Raw genomic sequence first — 27,529 nt, 5'->3', positions numbered from 1 at the left:
GAGATTTATTGTGTAGGAGGTCACTGAGATCCAGTGTGTTGGAGGTCATTGAGATCCTATGTGTAGGAGATCCATTGTGCTGTAGATCACTGGGATCTGTTGTGCTGTAGATCACTAAGATGCCAAGTTTATTGGGTCACTGACGTCCATTTTGTAGGGGACAGCGGGATTCATATTGTAGGAGTTCACTGGGACTCATTATGTAGGTGTTCAGTGGGATCCATTGTGTAGGAGGTCACTGGGATCCATTGTGTAGGAGGTCTCTGAGATCCACAGTGTTGGAGATCACAGAGATCCTTAGTGTGTTTGAGAATCGGCCCTGGGGAGAGGACATGTTTGGAACATTATCCTCTGTGAACAGGCAGTATCCAGGGAGTGAACACTGAGCTTGTGTTACAGCACCACCAAAGGAAAGAGTCCAGCACTGCAATCAACAATATCACTCAAAGCTTTCAATGATCAGCCAGCTCTAGTAGACCAGGCCCAGGGGGTTATACGCACCCGTTCCTCTTTACTCCGGGCTCCTCATACCTACACTCTCATTCCATTTCAGACTACAGTGGTCCCCTTGGGGATTCAGCACGAGAAGGGGGAGAAGGTGGGGGAGCATGTTACCATGTCACTGCAAGTGAGGCGTTGAAGAGGTTACGCTGTCCCTTAACAGCCTCGGAGGCACAGACCATGAATGACCCAAAACAGAAAAAAAGAGGAAACTGCAAACAAAACGTAAGGTACTTTTTAACTTTCTGTACATAGCAGTATGATGCAATCTGTGTCTAAAATTAGAGTTTGTTTCTCCTGTGGCCTCTACCTTGACTGAACTTTACTCTGTAATCTCAATAAAGCTCTGTGACACACCATTCTCTTTAATCACCCATGAGTTGATAGGTATATATTGAGAAAGGTGTTTTCACATTTTCCTTTCCCCCACTTTCCTCTCCCAGAGGCAGTGCTGCATTTTCCCATGGTGCTGCTCTTGTCCATTCTTTCTGTCTGTATCTGTGTGCCTTTGTATGTGTGTGTCTATGTCTGTGTGTGTGTGTCTGTGTGTGTGTCAATATGTGTGTGTCTACGTGTGTATGTCTGTGTGTGTGTGTGTGTGTGTTTGTGCGTGTCAGTGTGTGTGTGCCTGTGTGTTTGTGTGTATGCCTACATGTGCATGTCAGTATGTGTGTATCTATGTTTGTATGCCTGTGTGTGTGTGTCTGTGTGTATGTCAACATGTGTGTGCGTCTACATGTGTATGTCAGTCTGTGTGTGTGTGTGTCTGTGTAGTGTGTATGTCTGTATGTTAGTGTGTGTGTGTGTGTGTCTATGTGTATATGTCAGTGTGTGTGTGTCTGTGTAGTGTGTATGTCTGTATGTTAGTGTGTGTGTGTGTGTGTCTATGTGTATATGTCAGTGTGTATGTGTCTGTGTAGTGTGTATGTCTGTATGTTAGTGTGTGTGTGTGTCTATGTGTATATGTCAGTGTGTATGTGTCTGTGTTCGCCTGTGTGAGTGCAGACAGTCAGGCATCATAGCAATGTTTAATTTTCCATATGTGTGACATTCCCAGAAAGGCTTGGTTGTTGTGGGAGCAGGGCCAGGGAGGATTGACAGGGCAGGGGGACTGTGAGGAAGGGGTTTAAAAGACTCATTGACTAATCAATAGAAGGAAACCTCACGCCATCCCCCGGTGTTCCCTAGCTCAGGGTCATTGAGGTGAACTGCCACATGCTAACTGCTCTCTGACTGGGAATGGCCTCATCTGGGACATGTTTGACTTGCCCCACACTGGGCTTTGCTCCAAACCATTGGGAAAGTGGTGTTCAACTTAAAACTCGAAAGGAATGGAGGAATGTTCACATCAAACTGATTCATAAACTCAAGGCATCGAGCTGGGCTCATTGAAACCCCACGATCGGCTGCCTTACAAGAGAGCACTGAGGGAGTTTTGACACAAGTAAATTAGAGCAGTAAATAGTAATCAAGGCAGAGGCCCATTTCTCAGGAATTCTCCTTCTTACTTGCCGGAACGTTGACAGGGAATCCGGAGAGATCTTCAATGGGGTTTTCGGGGGAGTTACAATCGACAAAGGACTGTGTGCAGTTCTGGTCACCACACTTACAGAAGGAAGTTTTGGGGAGAGTGCAAAATAGGTTTACCAGGATGCTGCCTGGTCTCGAGGGTGTTGACTATGAGGGGAGGTTGAATAAACTAGGATTGTTCTCACTGGAAAGACAGAGGCTGAGGGGAGATCTGATAGAGGTGTACAGAATGATGAGAGGCACAGACAGGGTGGATAGTCAGAGGCTTTTTCCCAGTGTGGAAGTGTCAGTTACAAGGGGGCACAGGTTCAGGGTGAGAGGGGGAAGATTTAAGGGAGATGAGTGGGGGAAGTTTTCCATGCAGAGTGTGATGGGTGCCTGGGACATGCTGCCTGAGGAGGTGGTGGAAGCAGGCACATTAGCAACATTTAAGAGGCATCTGGATGGATACATGAATAGGGAGGGAATAGAGGGACTGACCAAGGGCAGGACGTTTCTTTTAGTTGAGTTAGAGCGTCATGATTGGCACAGGCTTGGAGGGCCGAATGGCCTGTTCCTGTGCTGTATTTCTCTTTGCTCTTTCTTGTTTTTGAGAACTCGAACATGCCAAAGATTACCCCGTCATTCTCTTCCGGGGAAACGCTTGACTCCTTGCCTGATATTTATGGTGTGAGGAAGCACGGAGAAGCCAGCAGGTGTTTTGAGAAGTACGGGTGCCGGGTTGGTCAGCCCCCCCACACCCCACCACCCTCCCCACGTGTGAGTCAGGACAGTGTGAGTGGGGTCGGGGGCAGAAGTGAAAGATAGTTTGTCCAACTCTCACCCAAATCTCTTTGATCACTCTCCGATGGAAAATGCACGCGCCGTGGGTGGCGGACATGCACAGATGGACGCAACCCTGATTCTGCACCCCCACCCCCCAATCTCCCCACCCTCATTCTCGCCCACCCCACCACCACCCCCACACACACTCAGGGTCAATTAACTTCCCAACAGTCAGTCACCCAAGCAGCTCCATCTGTGGAAATGTATTCTTGTGACAACTGACATCTAGGGAAGAGCAGGGACAATTGGGGTGTAAAGAGTGCAGACGCTGTGTGGACTGGGTCGTGCACTGGTTCAGGCAACACCAGTAAAGGCTAGAATTTGCTGTTAGGTGTCCAGGCTGCCTCAAAGTAGCTCGAGGCAAGGTCCCCTGTCACCGCTGACAATTCATCTTGTCTGGAAACAGGTCCTGTTTGTGTGTGTGTGTGTTGCTGTGTATTTCCAGCTTATTTAAATTTGTTTGCGAAAGTTTTCTTTCGAATGGGCTACATTATCCTCGGGGGGGAAATCGCCTTGGCAAAAGGGAGAGCCAACAAGTGGGCCCGAGGCACGTCGCTCTGAGTGCTGGCTCACAGTTGCTCTGTGGCTGCCAATGAGTCCATGAACAAGGCTGGCTGGCTGGTGAACTACAGGGAACAAAGACACAGGCCGGCTCCAAGTTATATTCGTGATGAGACAGGGCTCTAGTTACAGTGGAGGCAGAGGAGACCGGGCCGAGATAATCTACTCGCTGCTCCGAGTCGGTTCTCAATGATTTTGCACCCCTCCCCCAAGTGCAATATCCGTCACGTGGGGTGCAGGGACCACTTGCCCTCTGGGAACGTCCTTCCCCACTGCTATCCCGTGACTGCCCCAGTGGAACGAAGCGAGGGCTCAGATTGTGTGACGCCTCCCACGGTCGAATAGCTGGCTCATAATGTGGCAAACAGCAGCTGTGGAGCTGCGAACCAGAAAGAGAGTGGGGGAAGACAGGTGAAAGGCAGGGGAAGAGATGGGGTGGGGGCGGGGAGAACTGGATTTTAAAATATTTACCTGTGTAGCCAAGTGCCTCGCGCCAGGAAATAAATCGGCTGGGTTTAGGAATCTGCTTTCACTCGCCACACCACCCAGTCCCCACTGTGGGCAGATGAGAACTCCATCCCATTCGATGGGCTGAATGGCCTCCTTCTGCCTTGTAGGGGCCCTCTGCCCTGCGTCTGCGTTTACATCCCAGAAGCTAAAGATAATATCCGAGCTCTCTCCACTCTCCTGTTCTATCTCCCCACAGATAAATACTCCAAATATTCTGAATCTCACCAACACGTGCTTGATAACCCTCACTCGGAAGCATTTCTGGGGGGGGGGGGGGAGATTATAAGAGGATAGGATAATAACCCCCCCCGCCCCCACCAATAAGGTGTCCTGATACTGAGATGTCCTGGTTAGATGGTCAGACCAGTTGTTCATAATCACTCCTGATGGTAAGGGTCCCCTCATCACGGGACCCTCACAAAGTGGTTCTGATGGCGAGACCCTCTTCTGAGAGGATTCCTGATGGATGGCTTCTCCCTTGACGGAGGGGTTTGGTTGACAGATGGCCCATTTCACAGGGATCCTGACAGATCGCCATCTCTCTGGTGGCCACATCAGGGTCAACCATATTGCTGTGGGTCTGGCGTTACGGGTAGGTCTGGTCAGGTAGGGTTGGCAGATTTCCTCCCCTAGAGGGTATTAGTGAACCCGATGGGATTTTACAACCTGGTCACCAGTACTTGGACTAACTTTACAATTCCACATTGATTCACTGAATTTCAATTCCACCTCTTTCTCTGGTGGGATTTGAACCCATGTCCCAGAGCACCAGCTGGGCCTCATCACTCTGCCACCATCTCCCCATGTGTGAGTGTACATGTGTGTGGGTTTGTGTCTGGGGGTTGTGTGTGTGGGTGTGGGTGGGTTTGTGTGTGTGTGTTTGTTTATGTGGCAGGGTGTTTTGTGTGTGTGTGTGTGTGTGTGTGTGTGAGTAGGTTTGTGTATGTGTGCATGTGGCTTTGTGTGGATGTGTGTGGGTTTGTGTGTGAGTTTGTGTGTGACGGTTGTGCGTATATATGCGTGTGAGGGTTGTGCGTGTGTGTGGCTTTGTGTGGGTGTGGGTGTGGGTTTATGTGGCTGTCTGTGTGGGTTTGTGTGTGTATGTGTGGGGTTGTGTGTGGGTGTTTGTGGGTTTGTGTGTAAGGGTTGTGCATATATTTGTGTGTGAGGGTTGTGTGTGTGTGGATGCGTGTGGGTTTGTGTGTGTGTGTGTGTGTGTGTGTGTAGGTATGTGGGTGTGTGTGTATGTGGGTGGGTGGGTGGGTGGGTGTTTGTGTGTGGGTATGGGATCAGGGTCAGTCCCCCTCTTGACTCCGAGGCCAGTCCCGCTGCGGTCAATGGACATTGGAAAGTCTCACCAGATCCACCGCAGGGGAACAAGCCATGGTGGTGCTGGAAAGTTCCGGCCTATTAGTCTGCAAGCACTGGAACGCACATTGGAGCTGATTTAACTCTGGGCAAATAGGCAGGTTTACAATGAGTTAAAACCTCACCCAATAGGTCTGTCCTGGTTAATCATAGGGTGTCCGGACTGAACCTGGAGGGCTAAACACTGGCCGGGACCAAGGGGTGGGTGGTGGAGGGGTGGTGGGTGGTGGAGGGGCAGAGGGGGAGCAGTGGTGGAGGGGGCTGGGGGATGAGGGGTGGGGAGTGGAGGGGGAATGGGGTGGAGGGGGTTGGGAGTTGGAGAGGGGAGGGCAGGTGGAGTGGGGTGGGGAGTGGAGTGGAGAGGGAGTGTAGGGGAGAGGGGGAGGAGTGGTGGAGGGGGCTGGGGGGTGGATGGGGTGTGGGGGGTGAGGGGTGGGGGACTGGAGGGGGAATGGGGTGGAGGGGGTTGGGAGTTGGAGAGGGGAGGGCAGGTGGAGTGGGTGGGGAGTGGAGGCAGGTGTAGGGGGGAGGGGGAGGAGTGGCGGAGGGGCTGGGGGATGGATGGGGTATGGGGGGGTGGAGGGGAGTGAGGGGTGGGGAGTGGAGGGGGATGGTGGTGCAAGGGGTGGGAGTTGGAGAGGGGAGGGCAGGTGGAGTGGGGTGGGGAGTGGAGGGGGAGTATGGGGGAGGGGGAGGAGTGTTGGAGGGGTTGGGGGTGGAGGGGAGCGAGGGCTGGGGAGTAGAGGGGGATGGGGGTGCAGGGGGGTAGGAGTGGAGGGAGATGGGGGTTGGAGAGGGGAGGGGAAGTGGAAGGGGGTGGGGAGTCAAGGGGGTGGGGAGTGGAGGGGGGAGGGGAGGTGGAGGGGATGGGGAATGGAGGGTTTGGGGAGTGGAGGGGGATGGGGGGGTGGAGAGGAGAGGGGAGGTGGAGGAGGGTAGGGAATGGAGGGGGGATAGTGAGTGGAGGGGAGTGGGGAGTAGAGGGGGGATAGGGAGTGGAGGGGAGTGGGGAGTAGAGGGGGGATAGGGAGTGGAGGGGAGTGGGGAGTGGAGGGGAGTGGGGAGTAGAGGGGGGATAGGGAGTGGAGGAGGGTAGGGAGTGGAGGAGGTTAGGGAGTGGAGGGGGATAGGGAGTGGAGGGGTGTAGGGAGTGGAGGAGGGTAGGGAGTGGAGGAGGATAGGGAGTGGAGGAGGGTAGGGAGTGGAGGAGGATAGGGAGTGGAGGAGGGTAGGGAGTGGAGGGGTGTAGGGAGTGGAGGGGTGTAGGGAGTGGAGGGGTGTAGGGAGTGGAGGAGGGTAGGGAGTGGAGGGAGTGGAGGAGGGTAGGGAGTGGAGGGGAGTGGGGTGGGAGGAGGGTAGGGAGTGGAGGGGAGTGGGGAGTGGAAGGGAGTGGGGAGTGGAGGGAGTGGAGGGGTGTAGGGAGTGGAGGGGTGTAGGGAGTGGAGGAGGGTAGGGAGTGGAGGGGTGTAGGGAGTGGAGGAGGGTAGGGAGTGGAGGAGGATAGGGAGTGGAGGAGGGTAGGGAGTGGAGGGGAGTGGGGAGTGGAGGGGAGTGGGGAGTGGAGGAGGGTAGGGAGTGGAGGAGGATAGGGAGTGGAGGAGGGTAGGGAGTGGAGGGGAGTGGGGAGTGGAGGGGTGTAGGGAGTGGAGGGGAGTGGGGAGTGGAGGAGGGTAGGGAGTGGAGGGGTGTAGGGAGTGGAGGAGGGTAGGGAGTGGAGGGGAGTGGGGAGTGGAGGGGTGTAGGGAGTGGAGGGGAGTGGGGAGTGGAGGAGGGTAGGGAGTGGAGGGGAGTGGGGTGGGAGGAGGGTAGGGAGTGGAGGAGGGTAGGGAGTGGAGGGGTGTAGGGAGTGGAGGAGGGTAGGGAGTGGAGGGGTGTAGGGAGTGGAGGAGGGGGTAGGGAGTGGAGGGGAGTGGGGAGTGGAGGAGGGTAGGGAGTGGAGGAGGGGGTAGGAAGTGGAGGGGAGTGGGGAGTGGAGGAGGGTAGGGAGTGGAGGAGGGTAGGGAGTGGAGGAGGGTAGGGAGTGGAGGGGAGTGGGGAGCGGAGGAGGGTAGGGAGTGGAGGAGGGTAGGGAGTGGAGGAGGGTAGGGAGTGGAGGGGAGTGGGGAGTGGAGGAGGGTAGGGAGTGGAGGAGGGTAGGGAGTGGAGGAGGGTAGGGAGTGGAGGGGAATGGGGTGGGAGGACAGTGAGGGAGGTTAGCAGCCCGCACCGTTCAGGGTGGATGAGCAGGATATTGGCTGTGACTTGGTGCCGTTCCCACTCCAACAGCTCGAGACAGGAAAGAAAGTTGATGTTTGCTGTTCCCCCCCACCCCCACCCCCACCCACACCCACACCCCCCACCCCCACCCACACCCCCACCCACACCCCCCCACCCACACCCCCACCCACACCCACACCCCCACCCCCACCCCACACCCCCACCCCCACCCACACCCCCACCCACACCCCCCCACCCACACCCACACCCCCCCCACCCACACCCCCACCCCCACCCACACCCCCACCCCCACCCACCCACACCCACACCCCCCCCCCCCCACCCACACCCCCACCCCCACCCACACCCCCACCCACACCCCCACCCCCACCCACATCCACACCCCCACCCACACCCCACACCGCTTCCCCCCCACCCACACCCCCACCCACACCCCCACCCCCACCCACACCCCCACCCACACCCACACCCACACCCCCACCCCCACCCCACACCGCTTCCCCCCCACCCACACCCCACACCGCTTCCCCCCCACCCACACCCCACACCGCTTCCCCCCCACCCACACCCCCACCCACACCCCCACCCCCCCCCACACCGCTTCCCCCCCCACCCCCACCCCCGTGAGCGTTAGCAGCTGGATCCTGACTGTGAGCTGGTTTCTCAACACGTTCTCCACCCCCACGCCCTCCCCACTCCGGGTACACCCCCCCCACCAGCACCCTGAGCTGCCAAAACCATTTACACCCTCCACAATACTGTGCCCGGGAGAAGATTGGAAAACTCACAGTGTTTTGTTTAAATTGATGTTTGTAGATGCTGGCTCCCCTCACCTTCAGCTTTCTGAGGGACAGTCCGCAGTTTGGATAGCGGGGAAAGGTACAAATTATTTTAGCTCGATTCCCTTCTGTCACATGCTTTCATTCAGAACAAGGCCCGAGTTCAGATAACAAGTGGTTGTGCTGCCAGACTGCAGCTCTATGGCTGACCTATTTGAACGAGACTTTTAAGCCCTTTTAATCCAACAATCACCCCTTTCTTGTGCAATATAGCCTTCCTGGGAAGTCTTTGATTTGGATTTTAAATTCAATATCTGGCTGTCCTTCCTTTCACTGAAGGAGCCGACTCCTGGATTCATTTTATTTATTAGCCACAAGTAGACTCACATTAACACTGCAATGGAGTTACATTGAAAATCCCCTAGTCGCTGCACCCTGGTGCCTGTTTGGTTACACTGAGGGAGAATTTAGCACAGCCAATGCACCTAACCAGCACATCTGTGGGAGGAAACCGGAGCACCCGGAGGAAACCCATGCAGGCACGGGGAGAATGTGCAGACTCCGCACACAGTGACCCAAGCTGGGAATCAAATCTAGGTCCCAGGCGCTGTGAGGCAACAGTGCTAACCATTGTGCCACCAATCCACAGATGAGGGTAAACGGGATCCCCGCCAGCCCCCAGACAAGGTTGATCCCTTGTCCACCTTGCTCTGTTACACACAATACTGCAGGTTTTACTCCTTGCACCTACTGTTCAGCCTTGGGGAGGGGGATTATAGGGATCTGATCCCCCCTGACAGGCACATGACCCTTCCGCTCCGCTCCCACAGCCCTGATCCCCAGGTACTGAAGCTAACCCTAAAACTGAAACTGGCAGAGATCCAGCTTATCAGCGCAGGCCGAGAACACAGCCAGGGACTTTCCTGGGAAGCACGGCCCAGTACCTCAGGTTGCAGGTGTGGTTCCAGTTTCAAGGACAGCAGCCAAATATGAATCTTCACGATTTTTCCCTCCGGCCCTGATTCCTACGCTCAGCTCACAAAATGAAGAAGTGAAACCTGCTTGTTTCCAAGTCCGAGGCTATTTAAACCATTTGATTATTTTTCTTGACTTCTTCCTCTTTCTTTTCTGACTCTCCTGGACCACAGATCAGATCAGGCAGTAGCTCCTTCCAGGTCTGTACATCTCAAAACATACGTGGAGATGCCGGTGTTGGAGTGGAATAAGCACAGCAAGAAGACAGGGGGTGGGGTGGGGCAGGGTCTCAGGCTTGGGAGAGGGCAATCTCTTACCTTTGGTTCACTCCCATTCCAAACTCTGAGGTTACCAACCCTCTCGGATTGGCCAAGAGTCTCCAGCAATTGAAACTAAGAGCAAAATTATTGTAACATCAAAAAATAATTGCCCATTTTTCATTTCCATAGAAATATAACATAGAAACTAGAAACAGGAGTAAGCCATTTGGCCCTTCGAGCCTGGTCCACCATTCATCTTGATTGTGGCTGATTATCAAATTCAACATCCTGAACCACACCCTTCCCTCCATATCCCTCAATCCCTTTAGCCCCAAGAGCTATAGCCAATCTCTTCTTGAAATCACACAACGCTTTGGCCTCAGCTACATCTGGTAGTAGTGAATTCCACACATTCACTGCCCTCTGGGTGAAGAAACTTCTCCTCACCTCAGTTCTAAAAAGTTTACCCCCTTATCCTCAAACTATGACCCCTTAGTTCTGGACTCCCCCACCACTGGGAACATTCTTTCTGAGTCTTCCCTGTCTAACTCTGTTAGAATTTTATAAGTTTCTATGAGATCCCCTCTCACTCTTCCAAACTCCAGTGAATGTAATCCTAACCAATTTAGTCTCTCCTCACATGAGACACCAGGCATCCCAGGAAATTGCCTAATTTTCATTTACATTGAACATTTTGGCTTATTAGTTACAAATGTATTAGAGGTGGGAAGAAAGGCTGGTTCACTGAGTCAATAATTATCCAATTGTTTTATTGTTGGGAGGGTGTGTGTGTCGCTTTATTGCCCAAGTCTAATTGCCCTTGAGAAGATGGTGAGTGGGCCACTTTCTTGAACAGCTGCAGTCCCTGTGCTTGGAGCCTACCTCAATCTGAGGCTTCTCCCACCAGCGCTGACACCATCTGCCCGCTGGCAGTGTGAGTGCAGAAGAGGCTGGCAGTGCTCTCTCAGTGGGTGCGTCCTTGATCCCAGGACAAGGCATGCTGTTGCTGACCTGTCGAATGCCTGAGTGGCGTGAGGTGTAACCAGCCTTCTCTCTAGCCAGCAACCGAGGGCCCCAGCCACTAATTCTGCCCTTGTCCAGTGACCCAGTGTTGGCAAGTGGACCATTCAGCCAGAACACAAACACTCGCTCTCCAGCAGAGGTCACCAGAGAGTGATCATGTGCAGGGACAAGGAGGTACTGAGGCCAAATATCTTTTCCTACTTGTCCCCCTGACACAGGGGAGCTTCACTCAGCCCAGAGGTTGGAATCAAATGCCTGTCCTGCCTTTCTCTATCACCTAGAAGGACAAGGGCAGCAGGTGCATGGGAATACCACCACATACAAGCTCCCCTCCAAGTCACTCACCATCCTGACTTGGAAATGTATTGCTGTTCTTTCACGGTTGTCGGGTCAAAATCCTGGAACTCCGTCCTTAACAGCACTGTGGGTGTACCTACACCACATGGACTGCAGCAGTACAAGAATGTGGCTCACTGTCACCTTCTCGAGACCAATTAGAGACAGGCAATAAATAAAATGGAATGTTACGGTGAGGTTGTATAAGACATTGGTGAGGCCGAATTTTGAGTATTGTGTGCAGTTTTAGTCACCTAATTACAGGAAGGATATTAATAAGGTTGAAAGAGTGCAGGGAAGGTTTACAAGGATGTTGCCGGGACTTGGGAAACTGAGTTACAGAGAGAGATTGAATAGGTTAGGATTTTATTCCCTGGAGCGTAGAAGAATGGGGGGAGATTTGATCGAGGTGTATAAGATTTTGATGGGTTTAGATAGAGTGAGTGCAACCAGGCTTTTTCCACTGAGGCTAGGGGAGAAAAAATACCAGAGGACCTGGGTTAAGGGTGAAGGGGGGAAAAGTTTAAAGGGAATATTAGGGGGGGGGGTTCTTCACGCAGAGATTGGTGAGAGTGTGGAATGAGCTGCCAGATGAAGTGGTGAATACGGGCTCACTTTTAACATTTAAGAAAAGCTTGGATGGGTACATGGATGAGACGGGTGTTGGGGGGGATATGGTCCAGGTGCAGGTCAGTGGGACTAGGCAGAAAAATGGTTCCGTACAGCCAAGAAAGGCCAAAAGTCCTGTTTCTGTGCTGTAATGTTCTATGGTTCTAATCCGGCATAACCACCCGGCATCCCGTTAAAGAATAAAAAACAGCAAAGATAATTCAGCAGGATTGGTAACACCTCCACTTTCCAGAGCAAATCCACTTTCCAAACCAAATCCAAGCCCCACTTCATTACCAAGCTGAAGAAAGCATTGGGAATAAATCCTTCCGACTCAACAGCCTGAGTCTGCACAGGGAGAAATGGAGGCCATTCAGCCCCTCAAGTCTAGTCCACCATTTACTTACGCAGCTTTGCTCCAATTCACTTGATACATTACCTAATATCTTCACAGTCTTCATACCTCCAATGAACCCAACTGCCGCCTTTGTGGGACTCAGAAGTGGGTCATTTGGCCCCTCGAGCCCATTCCACCATTTCACTGGATCATTTCTGACCTTCTCCCTCAATGCCATATTCCCACACTCCCTCCTTATTCCCATTGGAATTTGGAAATCTATCGACCTCTGCTTTGAACTTACTGAATGGCTCGCCCTCCAAAGCCTCAAGGGTCGAAAATTCCAAAGATTCACCACCCGCTGGCTGAAGACGTTCCTCCTCAGCTCAGTCCTGACAATTCCGAGATTGTGTCCCCTTGTGGTAAACCATCCCCCCCCACTTCCTCCGAGCCAGGGGAAACATCCGTCCTCCATCTACCCTGTTGAGCTCTATAAGAATTTGCACATTTCAATGAGATCACTTTTCATTCTTTGAAATTCTAGAGAATACAGGCCCAAAATCTCCTCAACCTCTCTTCACTGGACAATCCCAGGGGTTCATTAAGTGAACGATTGAGGCTCATTGGAAGAGAGTTCTGGATTTCCACTCACATTTCTGGTCAAAAGAATGGGGGGAGATTTGATCGAGGTTTATAAGATTTTGGTGGGTTTAGATAGAGTGAATGCAAGCAGGCTTTTTCCACTGAGGCTAGGGGAGAAAAAAACCAGAGGGCATGGGTTAAGGGTGAAGGGAGAAAAGTTTAAAGGGAATATTAGGGGGGGCTTCTTCACACAGAGAGTGGTGGGAGTGTGGAATGAGCTGCCGGATAAAGTGGTAAATGCGGGGTCACTTTTAACATTTAAGAAAAACTTGGACGGGTTCATGGATGAGAGGGGTGTAGAGGGATATGGTTCAAGTGCAGGTCAGTGGGACTAGGCAAAAAATGGTTCGGCACAGACAAGAGGGGCCAAAACGCCTGTTTCTGAGCTGTAATTTTCTATGGTTCTATGGTTCTAAAAGAGGGGGTTTTCCTGATTTCATCCCTCATTGGCCATTAATCACTAATTTAAAGATCGTAGAATCCCTACAGTGTAAAAAGAGGCCATTTGACCCATCAAGCCTGCACAGTCAACAATCCCACCCAGGCTCTATCCCCATAACACCGTGTATTTACCCTGTTACTACCCCGGAGAACATTAAGGACCAATTTAGCACGGCCAGTCAACCTAACCTCGGATGGAGAAGGCTAGCACGAGGGGACATCGCTTTAAATTGAGGGGTGATTGATATAGGACAGATGTCAGAGGTAGGTTCTTTACTCAGAGAGTAGTAAGGGCATGGAATGCCCTGCCTGCAACAGTAGTGGACTCACCAACATTAAGGGCATTTAAATGGTCATTGGATAAACATATGGATGATATCAGAATAGTGTAGGTTAGATGGGCTTTAGATTGGTTTTCACAGGTCAGCACAACATTGAGGGCCGAAGGGCCTGTATTGCACTGTAGTGTCCTACATTCTATAACCCTCACATCTTTGGACTGTGGGAAGAAACTGGAGCACTTGGTGAAAACCCACGCAGACACGGGGAGAATACGCAAACTCCAAACAGACAGTGACCCGAGGCGGGAACTGAACCCGTGTCCCTGGCACTGCGAGACAGCAGTGCTAACCCCACCCCTGCCGCCCACTTACAAGCTCCCCTTAAAGTAACTCAGCACCCTGAATTGGAAATACATCATCAATCCTTTAGTGTCGCTGGGTCGAAATCCTGGAATTTCTCTCTAACTGCACAGTGGGCGTACCTACACCACACAGACTGCAGGGGGTTCAAGAACGTGGTTCGAAACCACCTAATTTAAAGATCGAGCCCCCTTTTTGTGGATTCCGCCCCCCCCTCCCCCACCATCAGAGGAAATAATTGCGCACCCTCCACTGCCTCCATCTTTTGACGGGAAGTTGGTAATTAGGGCACCAGTGGGCAAGCTCAACCACCCATGACATCATTGTTCCTAACACCAATAGCAGCCCTGGCTCCATGGGTCATGACCATCTTCCACTGGCTAGTGTGGTTCGTGGTCTGATGGCAGCCGGAGTTGGGGCGGGGGGGGCTGGTGCTTGGATTGACACCGTAGCTCGGTCGGAATAAAATAATCAGCCACAACGCTCTACCTGCGTGGACTGCGGAAACATGTTGAGTAGCCAAGTGTTGGGGAAATAATCGTGTCATGGTAACAGCAACAGGAAGTGAGAGACAATGATTAGCGACCAGCTCGGCTAGCTAGCAGGCTCAGAACGAATAAACCAAACTGTACAGGAGGGGGTGGGTCAGTTACTGAGTTCCAGCAGACAGGAAGTCACGCTTGCAAGTTTGCAATCAGCACGCGAGGCCTTTGGTGTTTCCACTGGGCGGTCTTGAGGCGTTGCTCCCGGGGAGAAATCATTCGCAGTTGTGTTTTCAGTGAGCTGACAGGGAACCGGTCCATCACCCCCCACGCACCGTGCCTGACCAGTCCCGTGGGCGGGGCAGCAGCCTCAGGGCTACCGGATCTCCGGGATGTTTGCTGTCAATGGGCCAGCATTGGGAAGAATCCCCTGCCAGGCCCTCGCAAATACTGCTCAGGGAGTGAGTTCCCAATGATCGTGGCCTTGGAGCTAGAGATGGGACGGAGCTGCTTCTTCGCTTTGCAAATCGTAGAATCCCTGCAGTGCAGAAGGAGGCCATTCGGCCCTGCGAGTCTGTACTGGCTCCCCATAACCCCACACATCTACCCTGCTAATTACCCTGAAACTAAGGGACAATTTAGCATGGCCAATCAATCTAATCAGCACATCTTTGGACTGTGGGAGGAAACTGGAGCACCCAGAGGAAACTCATGCAGACACAGAGAGAATGTGCAGACTCCACACCGACAGTGACCTGAGGCAAGAATCGAACCCGGGTCTCTGATGCTGTGAGGCAGCAGTGCTAACCACCGTGCCACCATGCTGCCCTTGTCTTTTATTGGTGTTCATTCTCCTTGGCTTATTTCCTCGCCTCTGAGGCACAGGCTCGTAACCAGCCGCAATCCGTGCCTCACTTGGAGGTTCAGAACCTGTGTGTGCTCCAGTCTCTCTCCACCACCGACATCTCACATCTCCAAAAATGTCATTACAACACCAAGGGCGGGGTTTTATGGCTTTGCTCGTCCTGGAAACTCCCGCCCAAGGTTAGCAGACCTTCCATGCCCCGCCCTCGCCCGCTCCAATTCCCGTGGTGGGCGGGCTGGTAAAATTCCAGCCATAAATCCTAGAATCGATCAAAAACTAATCCAATGGACCAACTGCGGGTACTTTTCCCAATGCCTCCTTCCTGATGTAGCAACCCCCTCCTTTCTCAATTGTTGTAGGGGGCTGGAAGTGTGGTAGGGATGAGTAGTGGGGGGGTGTATAGTGAGGGGTGTAGTGGAGGGTGTGGTGGTGGGGATGCGATGTGCATGAGTAGAGTGGGGGAGGGGTTTGGAGGGGGGAAATCGGGCACAGCTCCTGTTTTCTCACTACCCAGTGAATCTCGTTCGAGTCTGGCTGTGGGATCCATTGGGAATCAGCAGTATTCAGGACCCTGGCCCCACCCTTTCTACTATTAAAACTCATCAATAAATGGTGCATGTTTACGTGCTGCCTCAAGAAGCAGATATTTCTGAGTGACCCCAATTTATTGAGCACACAGAGCTCTCGCTTGCAGAGTTTTACCAACGACCCCACATTCGCCCATCAGTCAGTGCCCTCATTCTACTCCCATTAGAAAGTCTAATTGTGGATCTATTCCATCCAAAACTCTCTCTGCTCCCTTGGGCAAGAAAGGCACAGACTTAGAATCCCTACAGTGCAGAAGGAGGCCATTCAGCCCAGCGAGTCTGCACCGACTACAATCCCATTCAGGCCCTATCCCCATAACCCCGTGCATTTACCCTAGCTAGTCCTCCTGACACTAAGGGACAATTTAGCATGTCCAATCCCCCTAACCCGCACATCTTTGGACTGTGGGAGGAAACTGGAGCACCCAGAGGAAACCCACACAGGCACGGGGAGAATGTGCAAACTCCACACAGATGGTGACCCGAGGCTGGAATCGAATTCGGGTCCCTGCTGCGGTGAGGCAGCAGTGCTAATAGGTGTGCCTCTGGGTGGAATTGCACCTCAACAATGGTGAGAAAAAGCATAGAAAATAAATGTGCATTTCTATAGCGCCTTTCACCACCTTGGGTCTTCCCAAAGTGCTCCACAACCAGGTTCCAAGATGCATGTATCAAACACAGCAGCCAATCTGAAGGGAGGAGGTTTCCATAAAGAGCAATGCAAGACTGGGCTGGGGGAGTTATTTACCACTGTTACACTGGGTACCTGCTAGGCTCAACCTGCAATGACCATTTCTGTCCTCTGCTGCTGACCACTGCCCCAGGGAAGTTCAAACACAAGCTGCAGGGACAACATATCATCACCCAGTCAGACCATTCCGAGCCTTCTGAACCCAACACCATTCTTTCAGGTTGCCAACCCTGTCCTCCATTTCCATTCTCTTTCTCTGCCACTTGCCAGTCTTAACCTCGTTTCTCATCTTCCCAGTTTTGGACAGGGCTGTCCATCATTCGGCCGTTCGCACACACTATGGGCAAATACTTTGCTTATTCGACGAAACCATTAGCATTCCCGTTGCCTTTTGTTCCAGGGCGTCTTTGTCATTTAAGACAGAGACGGGAAGAATTGTTTTTCTGCTGAGGGTTGTGAACCTTCGAAACTCTCTCTTAATACCGGGGCAGACAGACTCTCAACTCACCACAGAGTCAAAAGTGATCGGAGGAGGTGAAGTGTGGAGTTGAGGCCACAGTCAGATAGGCCATGATTGAATTGAATGGCCTAGGGACTGAGTGGCCTATTCCTGCTCCTCATTTGTCTTTAATCCCTCCCGCTCTCACAGACATTCCCCTTTGTTGTGCCTCTACCCGTTCTCCTTCCAACCACACACACACCCATCACAATTCTATCTGAGAAGCAAAAATACTGTGGGTGCTGGAATCGGAAACAAAAACAGAAAGTGCTGGAAAATCTCAGGTCTGGCAGCATCTGTGGAGAGAGAACAACTCTCACAGAATCCTACAGTGCAGAAGGGGGGGGCTATTCAGCCCATCGAGACCGCACTGACTCTCTCTGGCAGAGCATCTCAGCCAGGCCCAAGAGGACTCTGTTCCCTCTCCACAGATGTTGTCAAGCCTGCTGAGGATTTCCAGCATTTTCTGCTTTCGTTCCATCACATCTCTACCCATCCTTAGATGCACTGGCCATGCTAAATTCGCCCTCAGTGTACCAGAACAGGAGTGTGGCGACTAGGGGATTTTCACAGTAAGTTCATTGCAGCGTTAATGTAAACCCATTCGCGAGACAAATAAACAAACTTAAGTCATATTAGTTGTGAAATGTTAACTCTTTCTCTCTCCATTGGTGCTGCCAGACCTGCTGAACAGCTCCTTCCCTGCTGCCATCAGACTTTTGAATGGACCTACCTCGCATTACCTAGCTATAACTGTTAACACTACATTCTTCACTCTCTCCTTTCCTTCGCTATGATTGGTATGCTTTGCCTGTACAGCATGCAAGAAATAATACTTTTCACTGTATACTATACACTGTATGTTATGGGCAGCACGGTGACACAGCAGTTAGCACTGCTGCCTGACAGCGCCAGGGACCCAGGTTCAATTCCTGGCTTGGGCCAGTGTGTGGAGTTTGCACATTCTCCCCGCGTCTGCGTGGGTTTCCTCCCAGAGTCCAAAGCTGTGTGGGTAGGTGGATTGGCTCTGCTAAATTACCCCTTAATGTCAGGGGGATTAGCAGGGTAAATGTATGGGGTTCTGGGATAGGGCCTGGGTGGAATTGTGGTTGGTACAGACTTGGTACAGGGCCAAATGGCCTCCTTCTGCACTGTGGGATTCTATGAGGTGACATTAATAAATCAAAATCATTTCCTTTTGGATTTCTCCCCCTGGCCCACCACCCCCCTCCCAGTATTTTGCTGTGATTAAGTTGCTTCTAAGTTGTTGGTGGGCAGGGATAAATATTAGCCATGAGCCACCCCATGTTCTTCTTCCAATATCACATCAGAACTCCTCTCACGTTGACTTTTTTGGGGCCAAAATGGGCCATGATTCAACACCTCATTCAGAAAGACCAGCACCTCCCTCCCACAGCGCACTGCTCCCCTCTAGGATCTATATGGGAGTGTCAGCCTGGCTTATGTGCTCAAATGTCTTGGAATGGGATTATTAATTTGTCACTTCTCCTCTCCCCCCCCCCCCAAAGAAAATTCCTCTAATTCAGAGCGGAAAGATTGGGGGGGGGGGTAGGTAATGGGTGCAAAAACAAATGTTCCTGCAAGGAATTCCCCCTTGATTGGAAGGACAAAAGGAGTGCTGGTGTAAAAAAAAGTGGAATTGTTTACACAGAGAGAGTGTGTATGTGTGCAGGAAGTGGTTCAACACGCCATTCCCAGGGACCTCCCCTCCCTGTAGCCAAGGAGAAAAAAAATATCAGATTAAAAGCGCCTCTCTCTCTCTCTGTGTCTCACACACACAGCACATGGACAGGGACGCCAGCACAAGGAGCAGTCTGACTCCCTCTGATGAATCTAAAAAGATTGCCTTGGGGGTGTGAGTTGCAACAAAATATATCCCAGTGGCCGGAAAGGTAAATAGCTTTTTAAAAAGAAAAGAGAAACTTTTCGAAGTGAGCCACTGTCGTGACATATGGGGCTATTTCGAGACTTTTTTTTGCGGGGGGGGGGGGGGGAAGTGGCCGAATCGTGTCTCGATCGATATATAAAAAAAAAATCCATTAAAAGAAATAGCAAAGTTTTCATAGGAGTTACACTTTTAATTCGCGACAGATACAATTACTGATCAACAACCACATGTAAATGTGGGTGAAAGGGTTTGGGAGCGGGGGGGGGGGGGGGGGGTGGGTTTGGGATCTGAAGGGTGTAATGTTATCCCTCCCAACACCCCACAATCGACCGTTTTAAGAACTTCCTCTCCCCAGAGTGCTGGGCCATGACTTTAAATTTCTCCATTTGGGTTTCAGCGTTATTTTTGCTCAGCCCAACCCGTGAAAGAAGTAAAGCAGGATCTTGAGCTTTTTCAAAAAAAAACAAACACACGGCCTCGCATTTATTTGTATGCAGTTTGGAAATACAAAACACATGATGGGGCGTTTGCATCTCAGTTCAGCAGGAAATTGGGATCATGTGGAGTCACTCAGAAGTTTAAAAAAAACATCCAAAACTAATCGGTGGAGTTTTTTTTTACAAGCCAAAAAGAAAGCTACAATCTTTTATTAAAAGACAGGTGATGATTTATAATACTATTATTCCGAAATCAGACTTGACCCTTTTCCTGGGAAGTTTAGAATTAACAGGGATTACTTTTGCCCCGTTTTATTTTTTCAGCCTCCAGAAACAAAAGCTCTTCTGGCCCTTTTCAAATTAAAACCAACTTTCTGATTTGAACTCCCTCCGCGTTCCGCTTAAGTTTTCCCCCCTCCTCCCTAACCCAAAAAAAAGACCCTTTTAGCGCCATGTGCCCTCTCCCGCCAAAATCCGTTGTAACAGACTGAAATTGCAACCATCTGTTACAGATGATAAGCCGTGCACAATGCAAATTCAGTACTGTGTGTGCCAAAACAGGGCAAGTCGGCAATTTGGGCGGAAAAAAAGACACTAACTTATATTTGTACTTTTAAAAGCTTCATAAACTATTAGCAATCAAATCTGGTCACTTAAAAAATATCTGACAGTAGCAGTGGCAAAGATACAGTGCAGCCTTGTACCAACCCGCTGTACGCTCCCACAGCCCATTATAAATCGTGTAAAATTCCCCTAATGTTAAGTCCAAAAAGCAGACAGGCTTTGAAAAAGAACCCTCCCTTTTGCTGAGAGCATTTCGCAACAGCTCCTTCCCGATCCAGCCCTCCGAACTAAGAGTGACTCAAATCCCGCCCAAAAACACAGCCCAACAACAGAATTGAGAAAAAAAAGAAATCTTATCAATTAGTAACTTAGCTTTTCTCAATGATGTCATAGTGTGCAAATAAAAATCCGAAATGACCGTTCCATGCAAGGTTTGAACAGAAAAAAATTTTTTGAAAAAGTTTGGAATCAAACTTTTAACTTTCTTTTGGTGGGAAAAATGTTGTGTTTTTTAAATAAAAGTTTTACTTCTCTCTCTCTGTCTCTGCTTGCTGGGTGTTATTCAAGGAGGGAGGGTTAGTTTTTTTTTCCCCTCCCAAAAGCCACAAACTGGGCTGATTTAAATACCAGGGTCCCGCCTCCTGGGGCAAGGGAAATTATTTATGGGTGATGTCGGAGTGCGAGTTACTGAAAGTTTGCGGGGCGAGTGGGAGGCTCGCAGCCCGGAGAGGGGAAGGAAAAAAATAGCAGACCGAGACTTGCTTTCGCTTGGGGGAGTCGATCGGATCCGTGTCCCGCCCCAGCCTCGGTCGCCACTCTTTCCCCCCCTCTCCCTGTCTCTCACTCACTCACCAGCCGCATCGCCCTGCTCTGCCTTACCCTTGGACGCCTCAACATGTCTACAAAGTTCGCCTCATGCTTCTACGACATTGGAGAAGTTTTATGTAAGGTAAAAAAAATCCCACACTCTTAAAAGCCGGAATGAGGGAGAGAGAAAGCATCGCTATAACAAATAAGTTACAGCTTTTTTAAACACTTCCAATCTCTCGACCTGTTTTTGTGTTTAAGACTGCGAAGCTTTAAAAAAAACTCTTGTGTGCACTTTGTCCACCCAACTTTCTCACTCGAGTCTCTCTCTATGTGACAGACAATGCGGTCGATCGGAGCGTTTTAATTCTACATTTTTTTTGGTAAAGATCGAGTTGGCAATGAGACGGAGTTTTTTTTTCCCTTCCCGGGAGGTTTCTTCTGACTGATTTATTTTTTTCTGTCCTGTTCGAAGCGGTTTGGTGGAACTTTTCCTGTTGATTTTTTTTTGAAAGAATTTAACCCCTTGTTTGTAATCCTCCAAAATTAACACAAAATTTAAAGTTATTTTGTGCGTGGTTGCGGGAGGAATTCCTTGATCCCAGCCCGGGAATGTTGCCATTGTGTTTGGGGGTTCTGATTTAGAACGTTGATACAAGTCTGATTGGGCTGTGTTTGGGGGTTCTGATTTGGAACTTTAAGTGTGATTTGGAACGCGGCCGACGTTCTGATTTGGAATATTGAGGGTTCTCTTCCCCCCCCCTTTCGGTTTTTGCGTGGAGGACATTTGGATGGCCCCCTTTCCCTCTGCTCCTCCTCCTCCTCCTTCCCTCACTCCTTGTCTGTCGACCCATTGAGCTCTCACCTCCTCACCTCGACTTGGGGGGGGGGGGGCGGTGAGAAGGGGACAGCACCATGCTTTCGGGCCACATGTAATTTAAGAAAGAGTGGGGAGGGCATGATCCTCCCAGTTCCCTAATGGAAGCCCTTAGTTGGAGCCCTTTGCCCAACTTTTTCAGTTTATACTTTCTGCCTCCTCTTCTGCCACCCACCACCCGGATTGCTGAAAATGGCAACGATTTGAGTGTGTAGGTTTCTGAAACAAGCATTTTGGGGTGTTGGGGTTCTCTGATGCCCCAACCCTATACTGTAATTGCAGTATGTTACAAAGAGTGGGGAGGGGGGAGAAGGGTTTGGCTTGGGGGACCCCAAGAGTGAGGAGCTCTTGCTGGGGGAGCCCTGGAGTCTGCAGCAGTAGAGACAATCGGATTTGCCCAAGGAGGGCTGTGCCCAGGGATTGCCAACTTCCGCCTTTAACCACAGTCCGTCTCTTGTCTGCTCCATGTAAACAAGTCAGTCAAGTTTCTTCTGTCAGTGACTTCAAAGTCATCTGGCCCTGAATGGGGGCTGGGGGGGGAGCAGCTCGAGGTGGTCGCTCCCTCTGGTCTTTCCCCAAGGACAACCTAACTAAGGCCTTTAAAATTACAAAGATGTTTGATAGACTGGATGTACATGAAGGAAATCCAAAACTGGGAGCCTTAAATCACTAATTAAACCATTGAAGGAATTCAAAGGAACCACCTCCTCTTGGAGAATGTAGCTCATTAGCACATGGAGTGATTTGATTTGATTTATTATTGTCACGTGTATTAACATAGTGAAAAGTATTGTTTCTTGTGTGCTGTACAGACAAAACATACTGTTTATAGAGTAGGAAATGAGTACAGAATGTAATGTTATAGTCATAGCTAGGGTGCAAAGAAAGATCAACTTAACGCAAGGTAGGTCCATTCAAAAATTTGACAACAGCAGGGAAGAAGCTTTTCTTGAGTCGGTTGGTACGTGACCTCAGAGCTTTGTATCTTTTTCCTGATGGAAGAAGGTGGGAGAGAGAATGTCTGGGGCGTCCTTGATTATGTTTTGCCGAGGCAGCAGGAACTGTAGACAGAGTCAATGGATGGGGGGGTTGGTTAATATGATGGATTGGGCTACGTTCATGAGCTTTTGTAGTTCCTTGCGGTCCTGGGCAGAGCAGAAGCCATACCAAGCTGTGATACCAACCAGAAATAATGCTTTCTATGGTGCACCTGTAAAAGTTGGTGAGAGTCGTAGTTGACATGCCAAATGTTCTTATTAGTCTTCTGAGAAAGTAGAGGCGTTGGTGGGCTTTTGTAACTGTTGTGTCAGCATTGCCGGTGGGGGGGTGACCTAGGACAGGTTGCTGGTGATCTGGACACCTAAAAACTTGAAGCTCTCGACCCTTTCAACTGAGGTGAATGTTATTGATACACTTGAGTAGCTAAGAAAATAGCAGAATTAACCCAAAAGTATTTTAAAGTTATTTTGTGCGTGGTTTGTGGGGGGGGGGGGGGGGGGGGAGAAATTCCTTGATCCCAGACTGAGAATGTTGCCATTCTGTTTGGGGGTTCTGGTTTGGAATGTTGATACAAGTCTGCATGTTTGGGGGTTCTGGTTTGGAATGTTGATACAAGTCTGCATGTTTGGGGGTTCTGGTTTGGAATGTTGATACAAGTCTGCATGTTTGGGGGTTCTGGTTTGGAACGTGATGGATGCGGTTTGGAATGCATTGAGCGTGTTAGGATAGTAGTTTGTTTGAGTCATGGCTTGTTGGGTTGAAAGGTGCTGGTGCTGTGACCTAAAGTGATAGTTTTGTTTTCTCCCCTTCCTCGTGCAGAACAAGATGATGAGCTACAACAACAACATCAACGCAGGCAGCTCCAGTGTGCCCCTGCTGGACAGGAAGGCAGTCGGGACCCCGACACTGGTGGACTACCAGAGGCGCCATTCAGTCACCCTCACCAACGCTAACTCCAAATTCAACCAGAACCAGCTCCTGAACAGCCTGAAGCTGGAACAGAGCAGCTCCGCCGCCATCGCCAACAAGGAGAACAAGTTCCGGGACCGCTCCTTCTCCGAGACAGGCCTTCAGAAACCTCAGAGCCAGGTCAATTCCAGCCGCTACAAGACTGAGCTGTGCCGTCCCTTCGAGGAGAATGGGTCGTGCAAGTACGGCGATAAGTGCCAGTTTGCTCACGGTGTCCATGAGCTGAGGAGCTTGGCTCGGCATCCCAAGTACAAGACGGAGCTGTGCCGAACCTTCCACACCATTGGATTTTGCCCCTACGGACCCCGTTGCCACTTCATCCACAATGCAGACGAAAGGCGCATGTCCCCCGCGCACGATCAGCAGCATCTCCCGCTCTCCTCATCCAACAAGATTGACAGGCCCCGCCTGCAGCACAGCTACAGTTTCTCTGGCATCTCCAGTTCCTCCAGCGGGCTGCTGGACAGTCCCACCTCCATCACCCCGCCCCCCATCTTCAGTGCCGAAGACCTGAGCTCCTCCCCAACCCTGCCCGATTGTGCCAGCAACCCCTTCACTTACTCGAGCCAGGAACTCGCCAGCCTCTTTGCCCCCAGCATCGGGATCCAGGTGCCCATGGCGTCCACCAATAGCGGCGCCCACTCGCCCTCCTTCCTGCTCCGATCCCTGGCTGAATCTCCCCACTTCTTCGAGCCTCCACCGAGCCCCCCAGACTCCATGTCTGATGACTACCTGAGCAGCTCTGGAAGTGTGAGCGGCTCTGAGTCCCCGACCCTCGATCTCAGCAAGCGTCTTCCCATCTTCAGCAGACTCTCCATCTCGGATGATTAACTCTGGCCGTCTTCCTTTCCCATGCAGGGAGAGGCAGAGTGCTGTCTGAAAAAAAAACAAAAATGTACCCCTAATCTGAGCAAGCATTTAAGATGAACTTTGATTCTCTGAAGGTCCAGGTAGCCAGCTTTTTGACACACACACAGGTTAGAACTGACTTGCTAATCCCGAAGCTGCCAGCTACATACAGTGTCACTAATGACCTACAACGTGTTTCTTTTCACTTTGTAGCAAGGGGACAGCAATGACTGCACATTTATCTGTTTTTAATAATTTATCCTTTTTTTTCCCCTGGCAAATCAGAATGGCCCTTTTTTGTTTTTAATTTTTCCTTGTCCATCTATTTGGGTGTTGGAGGAAGAGTCATCCTGGGGATAAGCTGTGGTAGGTTTGCATTGGCTAGTTGAATCGAGACACTTTGTGAGGGGATCTGAAGTGAGAATTTGCTGACCAGCGACCTATCTGCCTGACCACAGCTCCTGAAGTGTGGACTTGAGGGTCTTGAAGAGAATTGTTGAGATGCGATTGGCAGAATGGCGCACGATTTGCCAAAGCAGATCTTAAATGTAGCAACATTTAAATCTACATTTGATGATGTCCCTTTAGCAGTAACTTGACTTGCCTCTGCCCCCCCCACCCCCCATTCAATTGCTACGTTTCTCTGCAATGGCAGCACCAAGTGACTGTGTCTTTGCATGGTTGGTTGGGCTGTTACTATGAGTTGACTAAAGCTTCTTCCTGATACTTTGGTGGGCAGGTCTTGAGACAGGTGGTCCAGCCATCAGGGAGGGCACTCTACCTCCCTCTGCTCCACCTCCCTTGTTTCCTCCATCCACCCCCCCGCCTCCCCCAACCACCTGCTCACCCTCCTCTGGATCCCCATCCTCGCCCCAGTTCTCCATCAAATTTCTCTTCATGTGGTGACAATTTGTCAGTTCCTGGGACTGGAATTTATCAAGTGTAGACTTTGATCGCTTCCATTGCTCATAAATGGACAAAAGTTGTGACAAGACATTGTGCAGGGCATGGGAATTGAAGATTTCTTTGGGGTAAGGATATAAATAATTTGACGGGGGGGGAGGGTGGTGCAATTGCTAGTTGGTTTTAAATTTTAATTGTGGTGCTGGTAATATCATTCTGGCTGCCTTGTTTTTAAAGTGTTCAGCACCCAGTAGGTAAGATTGACTCAGAATAATTCTCATTTTTGGGTGAGGGGATGGGAAGGGACTGTGAAAATTTCTTGGGAGGGGGGGTAGTTTTGGATGAACAACATTATCTTCAGTGGTGAGACAGAAATTGAGAGAGATGCTTTGACCAGCTAGCCTTGGACCTTGGACTTGCCAAGTTAGTTCCATTTTCCTTTTTCTTTCACCCTACCTCCCCCCTTTTTATTAAAAAAAATCTGCAGAATGTTAAAGAATTTAGAAATATTGCTTGCCCACTGCACACAGACACACATGCATACACACACAAAAAAATTGCTTATTTAACTTATCAAAAACATATTTATTGCCAAACATATGCATTTTTGTTTGTATTTATCACTGATGAACCATAGAAATATATTTTTCTTTTATGTTTAAATTATGATCTTATTAATCTGAAGATTGTGAGGTTTTCTCCTTTTCTTATTTTCATTTCCACAGTTTAATATATTATACTACAATGATGAGGGTTTTTGTAACGTTACTCTTCAGTTATTTTATTTAATAAAAAAAGTAATTTAAAAACACAAAAACATTTGAATTTATTTATTTTGTAGTTTTTTTTCCCCCCCATTCTTTTTAAAAACAAATCGATTTCCTCGTATTTTTATGGCAGCCTTGCGCTCACTGCCTTTTAAGCTCTTGTTGTCAACAGCGGCCTAGGATTTTAGGCTTTTGAGTTACCTACCATTATACAAGAGACTGTTAAGATGCGGGCTCAGTACTGTGACACAAAAGTGCCTGTTGGAACACATTCCAAGCATTGATGTATGCTTTCTGTGTAATTAAGAATACTTTTTTTTATTATTGATAGATCCTGACCTCCTGTTCAGTGAGGGCCGGGAGTTGGCACAAAGGGAAGTTGAATGTATTTTTCCTTCATTGTTCACTACATGGTTTTTTCTATGTCTGTTTATACAGAATGCTTTTGTAATGACTGGTTCAAATGTAAACCAATAAACCCCAATGGTTTTTTTTCCAAAGTGTGGTACCTCTGGATTTGTCCCTTCTAGAATTGTTGTTGCTTAGTGCCAATGTTAAGTGGGATGGGGAGGTCGAAAGAGGGTGTGACACTGAGGAATGTGCAATCAGATATATGTTAACCTGCTGTGCATTAATGGAGCCCTGGTAGCAATTTTAACAGACTGTGGTTACTCTGGCATGATTTGATGCCCTAGGCCTTGTGACTATGTTACAACATTCCTAATAAACCAAATGGAATGATTTTGGACAGCAGATTGATGAATGGCTGGGTTTAGCCTCCATTTTGGATCTGACACTGCCTGAACTATTGTAGAATTTCCTACCTAGATTCCTGACTGGTTTGCCATGCTCAGCAAGGATTGAGATTTGCACCGAATCCAGGTTTGGCATTTGTCTTCAGGGTACCTGTGGGCTGAGATGGACCCAGGCAGTGTGTTGGGGTGAGCAAGCATTGGTCCAGTTGACAACAGGGTGTGTACTCCATGCTGAGATGGTGACACATACACACCAGCAAGAGAAGCATGTAGGAAGAGGGAATTACCTGTAAGATTTCAACAGGTGAATTGAAAGGTAAGCAGTGGGAAACACCTTGAAGCAGAGAGATGACACAACAAAACCTGCCTGAAGATGGTGATGGCCGGTTCAGCAGTTTGCCACATTCCTGGAGCTTGGGATGACATTCTGGATTCTGCCAAATCAAAATAGGCTCCCCTGCCTTGAAGAAAACTCAGCAAGTGGCTGTTTCAGACTTTTTTGCTTTAATGTTGAATGAAGCTTTCAACGTAAGCTGAATGGTGATGTGTGTTTGGAAGGATTCCTAGTGCCCAGCACTCACTCAAAATTAGATTGGTGGATCACATCCAATGGTTACGAGAAGCCCACATGAAATCAGATCGCGTGGTCTTGATGTAAGCACAGTAGCCCCAACATCTGGTGCTGGTTGGCAGAGGGAAGATGTCACCCAGGCTCTTTACATGGGGGTGGGTAGGAGGAGGAGATTCATTCTTATCCTTGAACACACAAAACGTCCCGAAGGACCATGCCAGGGTTTGACCTCCCAGGTGGCAGCACCAGCCCATGCCATGTGCAGGCTGACTGTTGGCTGACTTTTCTACAGAAAATGCCGGGAAAATCTCAGCAGGTCTGACAGCAACCGTGGGGAGAGAGTGGAGCCAATTTTGAAATGTTAGCTGTATTGCTGTCAGACCTGCTGAGAGTTTCCAGCATTTTCTGTTTTTGTTTCAGATTCCAGCATCGGCACTGTTTTG

General features: G+C 50.0%; 1 protein-coding gene across 2 annotated transcripts; it reads left to right on the top strand.

The window, feature by feature from the left end:
• Positions 1–18,477: 18,477 nt before the first annotated feature.
• LOC145352742 (mRNA decay activator protein ZFP36L1-like) lies at positions 18,478–26,260 on the top strand. Of its 2 annotated transcripts, none has more exons than XM_080203008.1 (2): positions 18,478–18,592; positions 23,092–26,260. In XM_080203008.1, exon 2 carries the CDS (start codon positions 23,098–23,100, stop codon positions 24,070–24,072), a length of 975 nt encoding a protein of 324 aa, XP_080059134.1. In that variant the 5' UTR covers positions 18,478–18,592; positions 23,092–23,097; the 3' UTR covers positions 24,073–26,260. The 2 variants fall into 2 exon arrangements, with proteins under 2 accessions (XP_080059134.1, XP_080059133.1); XM_080203007.1 differs by lacking the exon at positions 18,478–18,592 and adding an exon at positions 20,247–20,538.
• The last annotated feature ends 1,269 nt before the right edge of the window (positions 26,261–27,529 follow it).

This window comes from Carcharhinus amblyrhynchos, chromosome 14 (genome assembly GCF_965287045.1).
Source record: "Carcharhinus amblyrhynchos chromosome 14, sCarAmb.v2.hapA, whole genome shotgun sequence".
NCBI lineage: Eukaryota > Metazoa > Chordata > Chondrichthyes > Carcharhiniformes > Carcharhinidae > Carcharhinus > Carcharhinus amblyrhynchos.
The sequence above is the reverse complement of the archived record's forward strand: the minus strand, read 5'-3'. Positions and strand labels throughout refer to the sequence as shown.

What these genes read in the sequence shown, in the direction of transcription:
- LOC145352742 (XM_080203007.1), top strand. Translation starts at nt 20,485, where the DNA reads ATGTCTACAAAGTTCGCCTCATGCTTCTACGACATTGGAGAAGTTTTA. An exon ending in TTGGAGAAGTTTTATGTAAG is followed by an intron (nt 20,539 to 23,091) that starts GTAAAAAAAATC and finishes TTCCTCGTGCAG; the next exon opens with AACAAGATGATGAGCTACAA.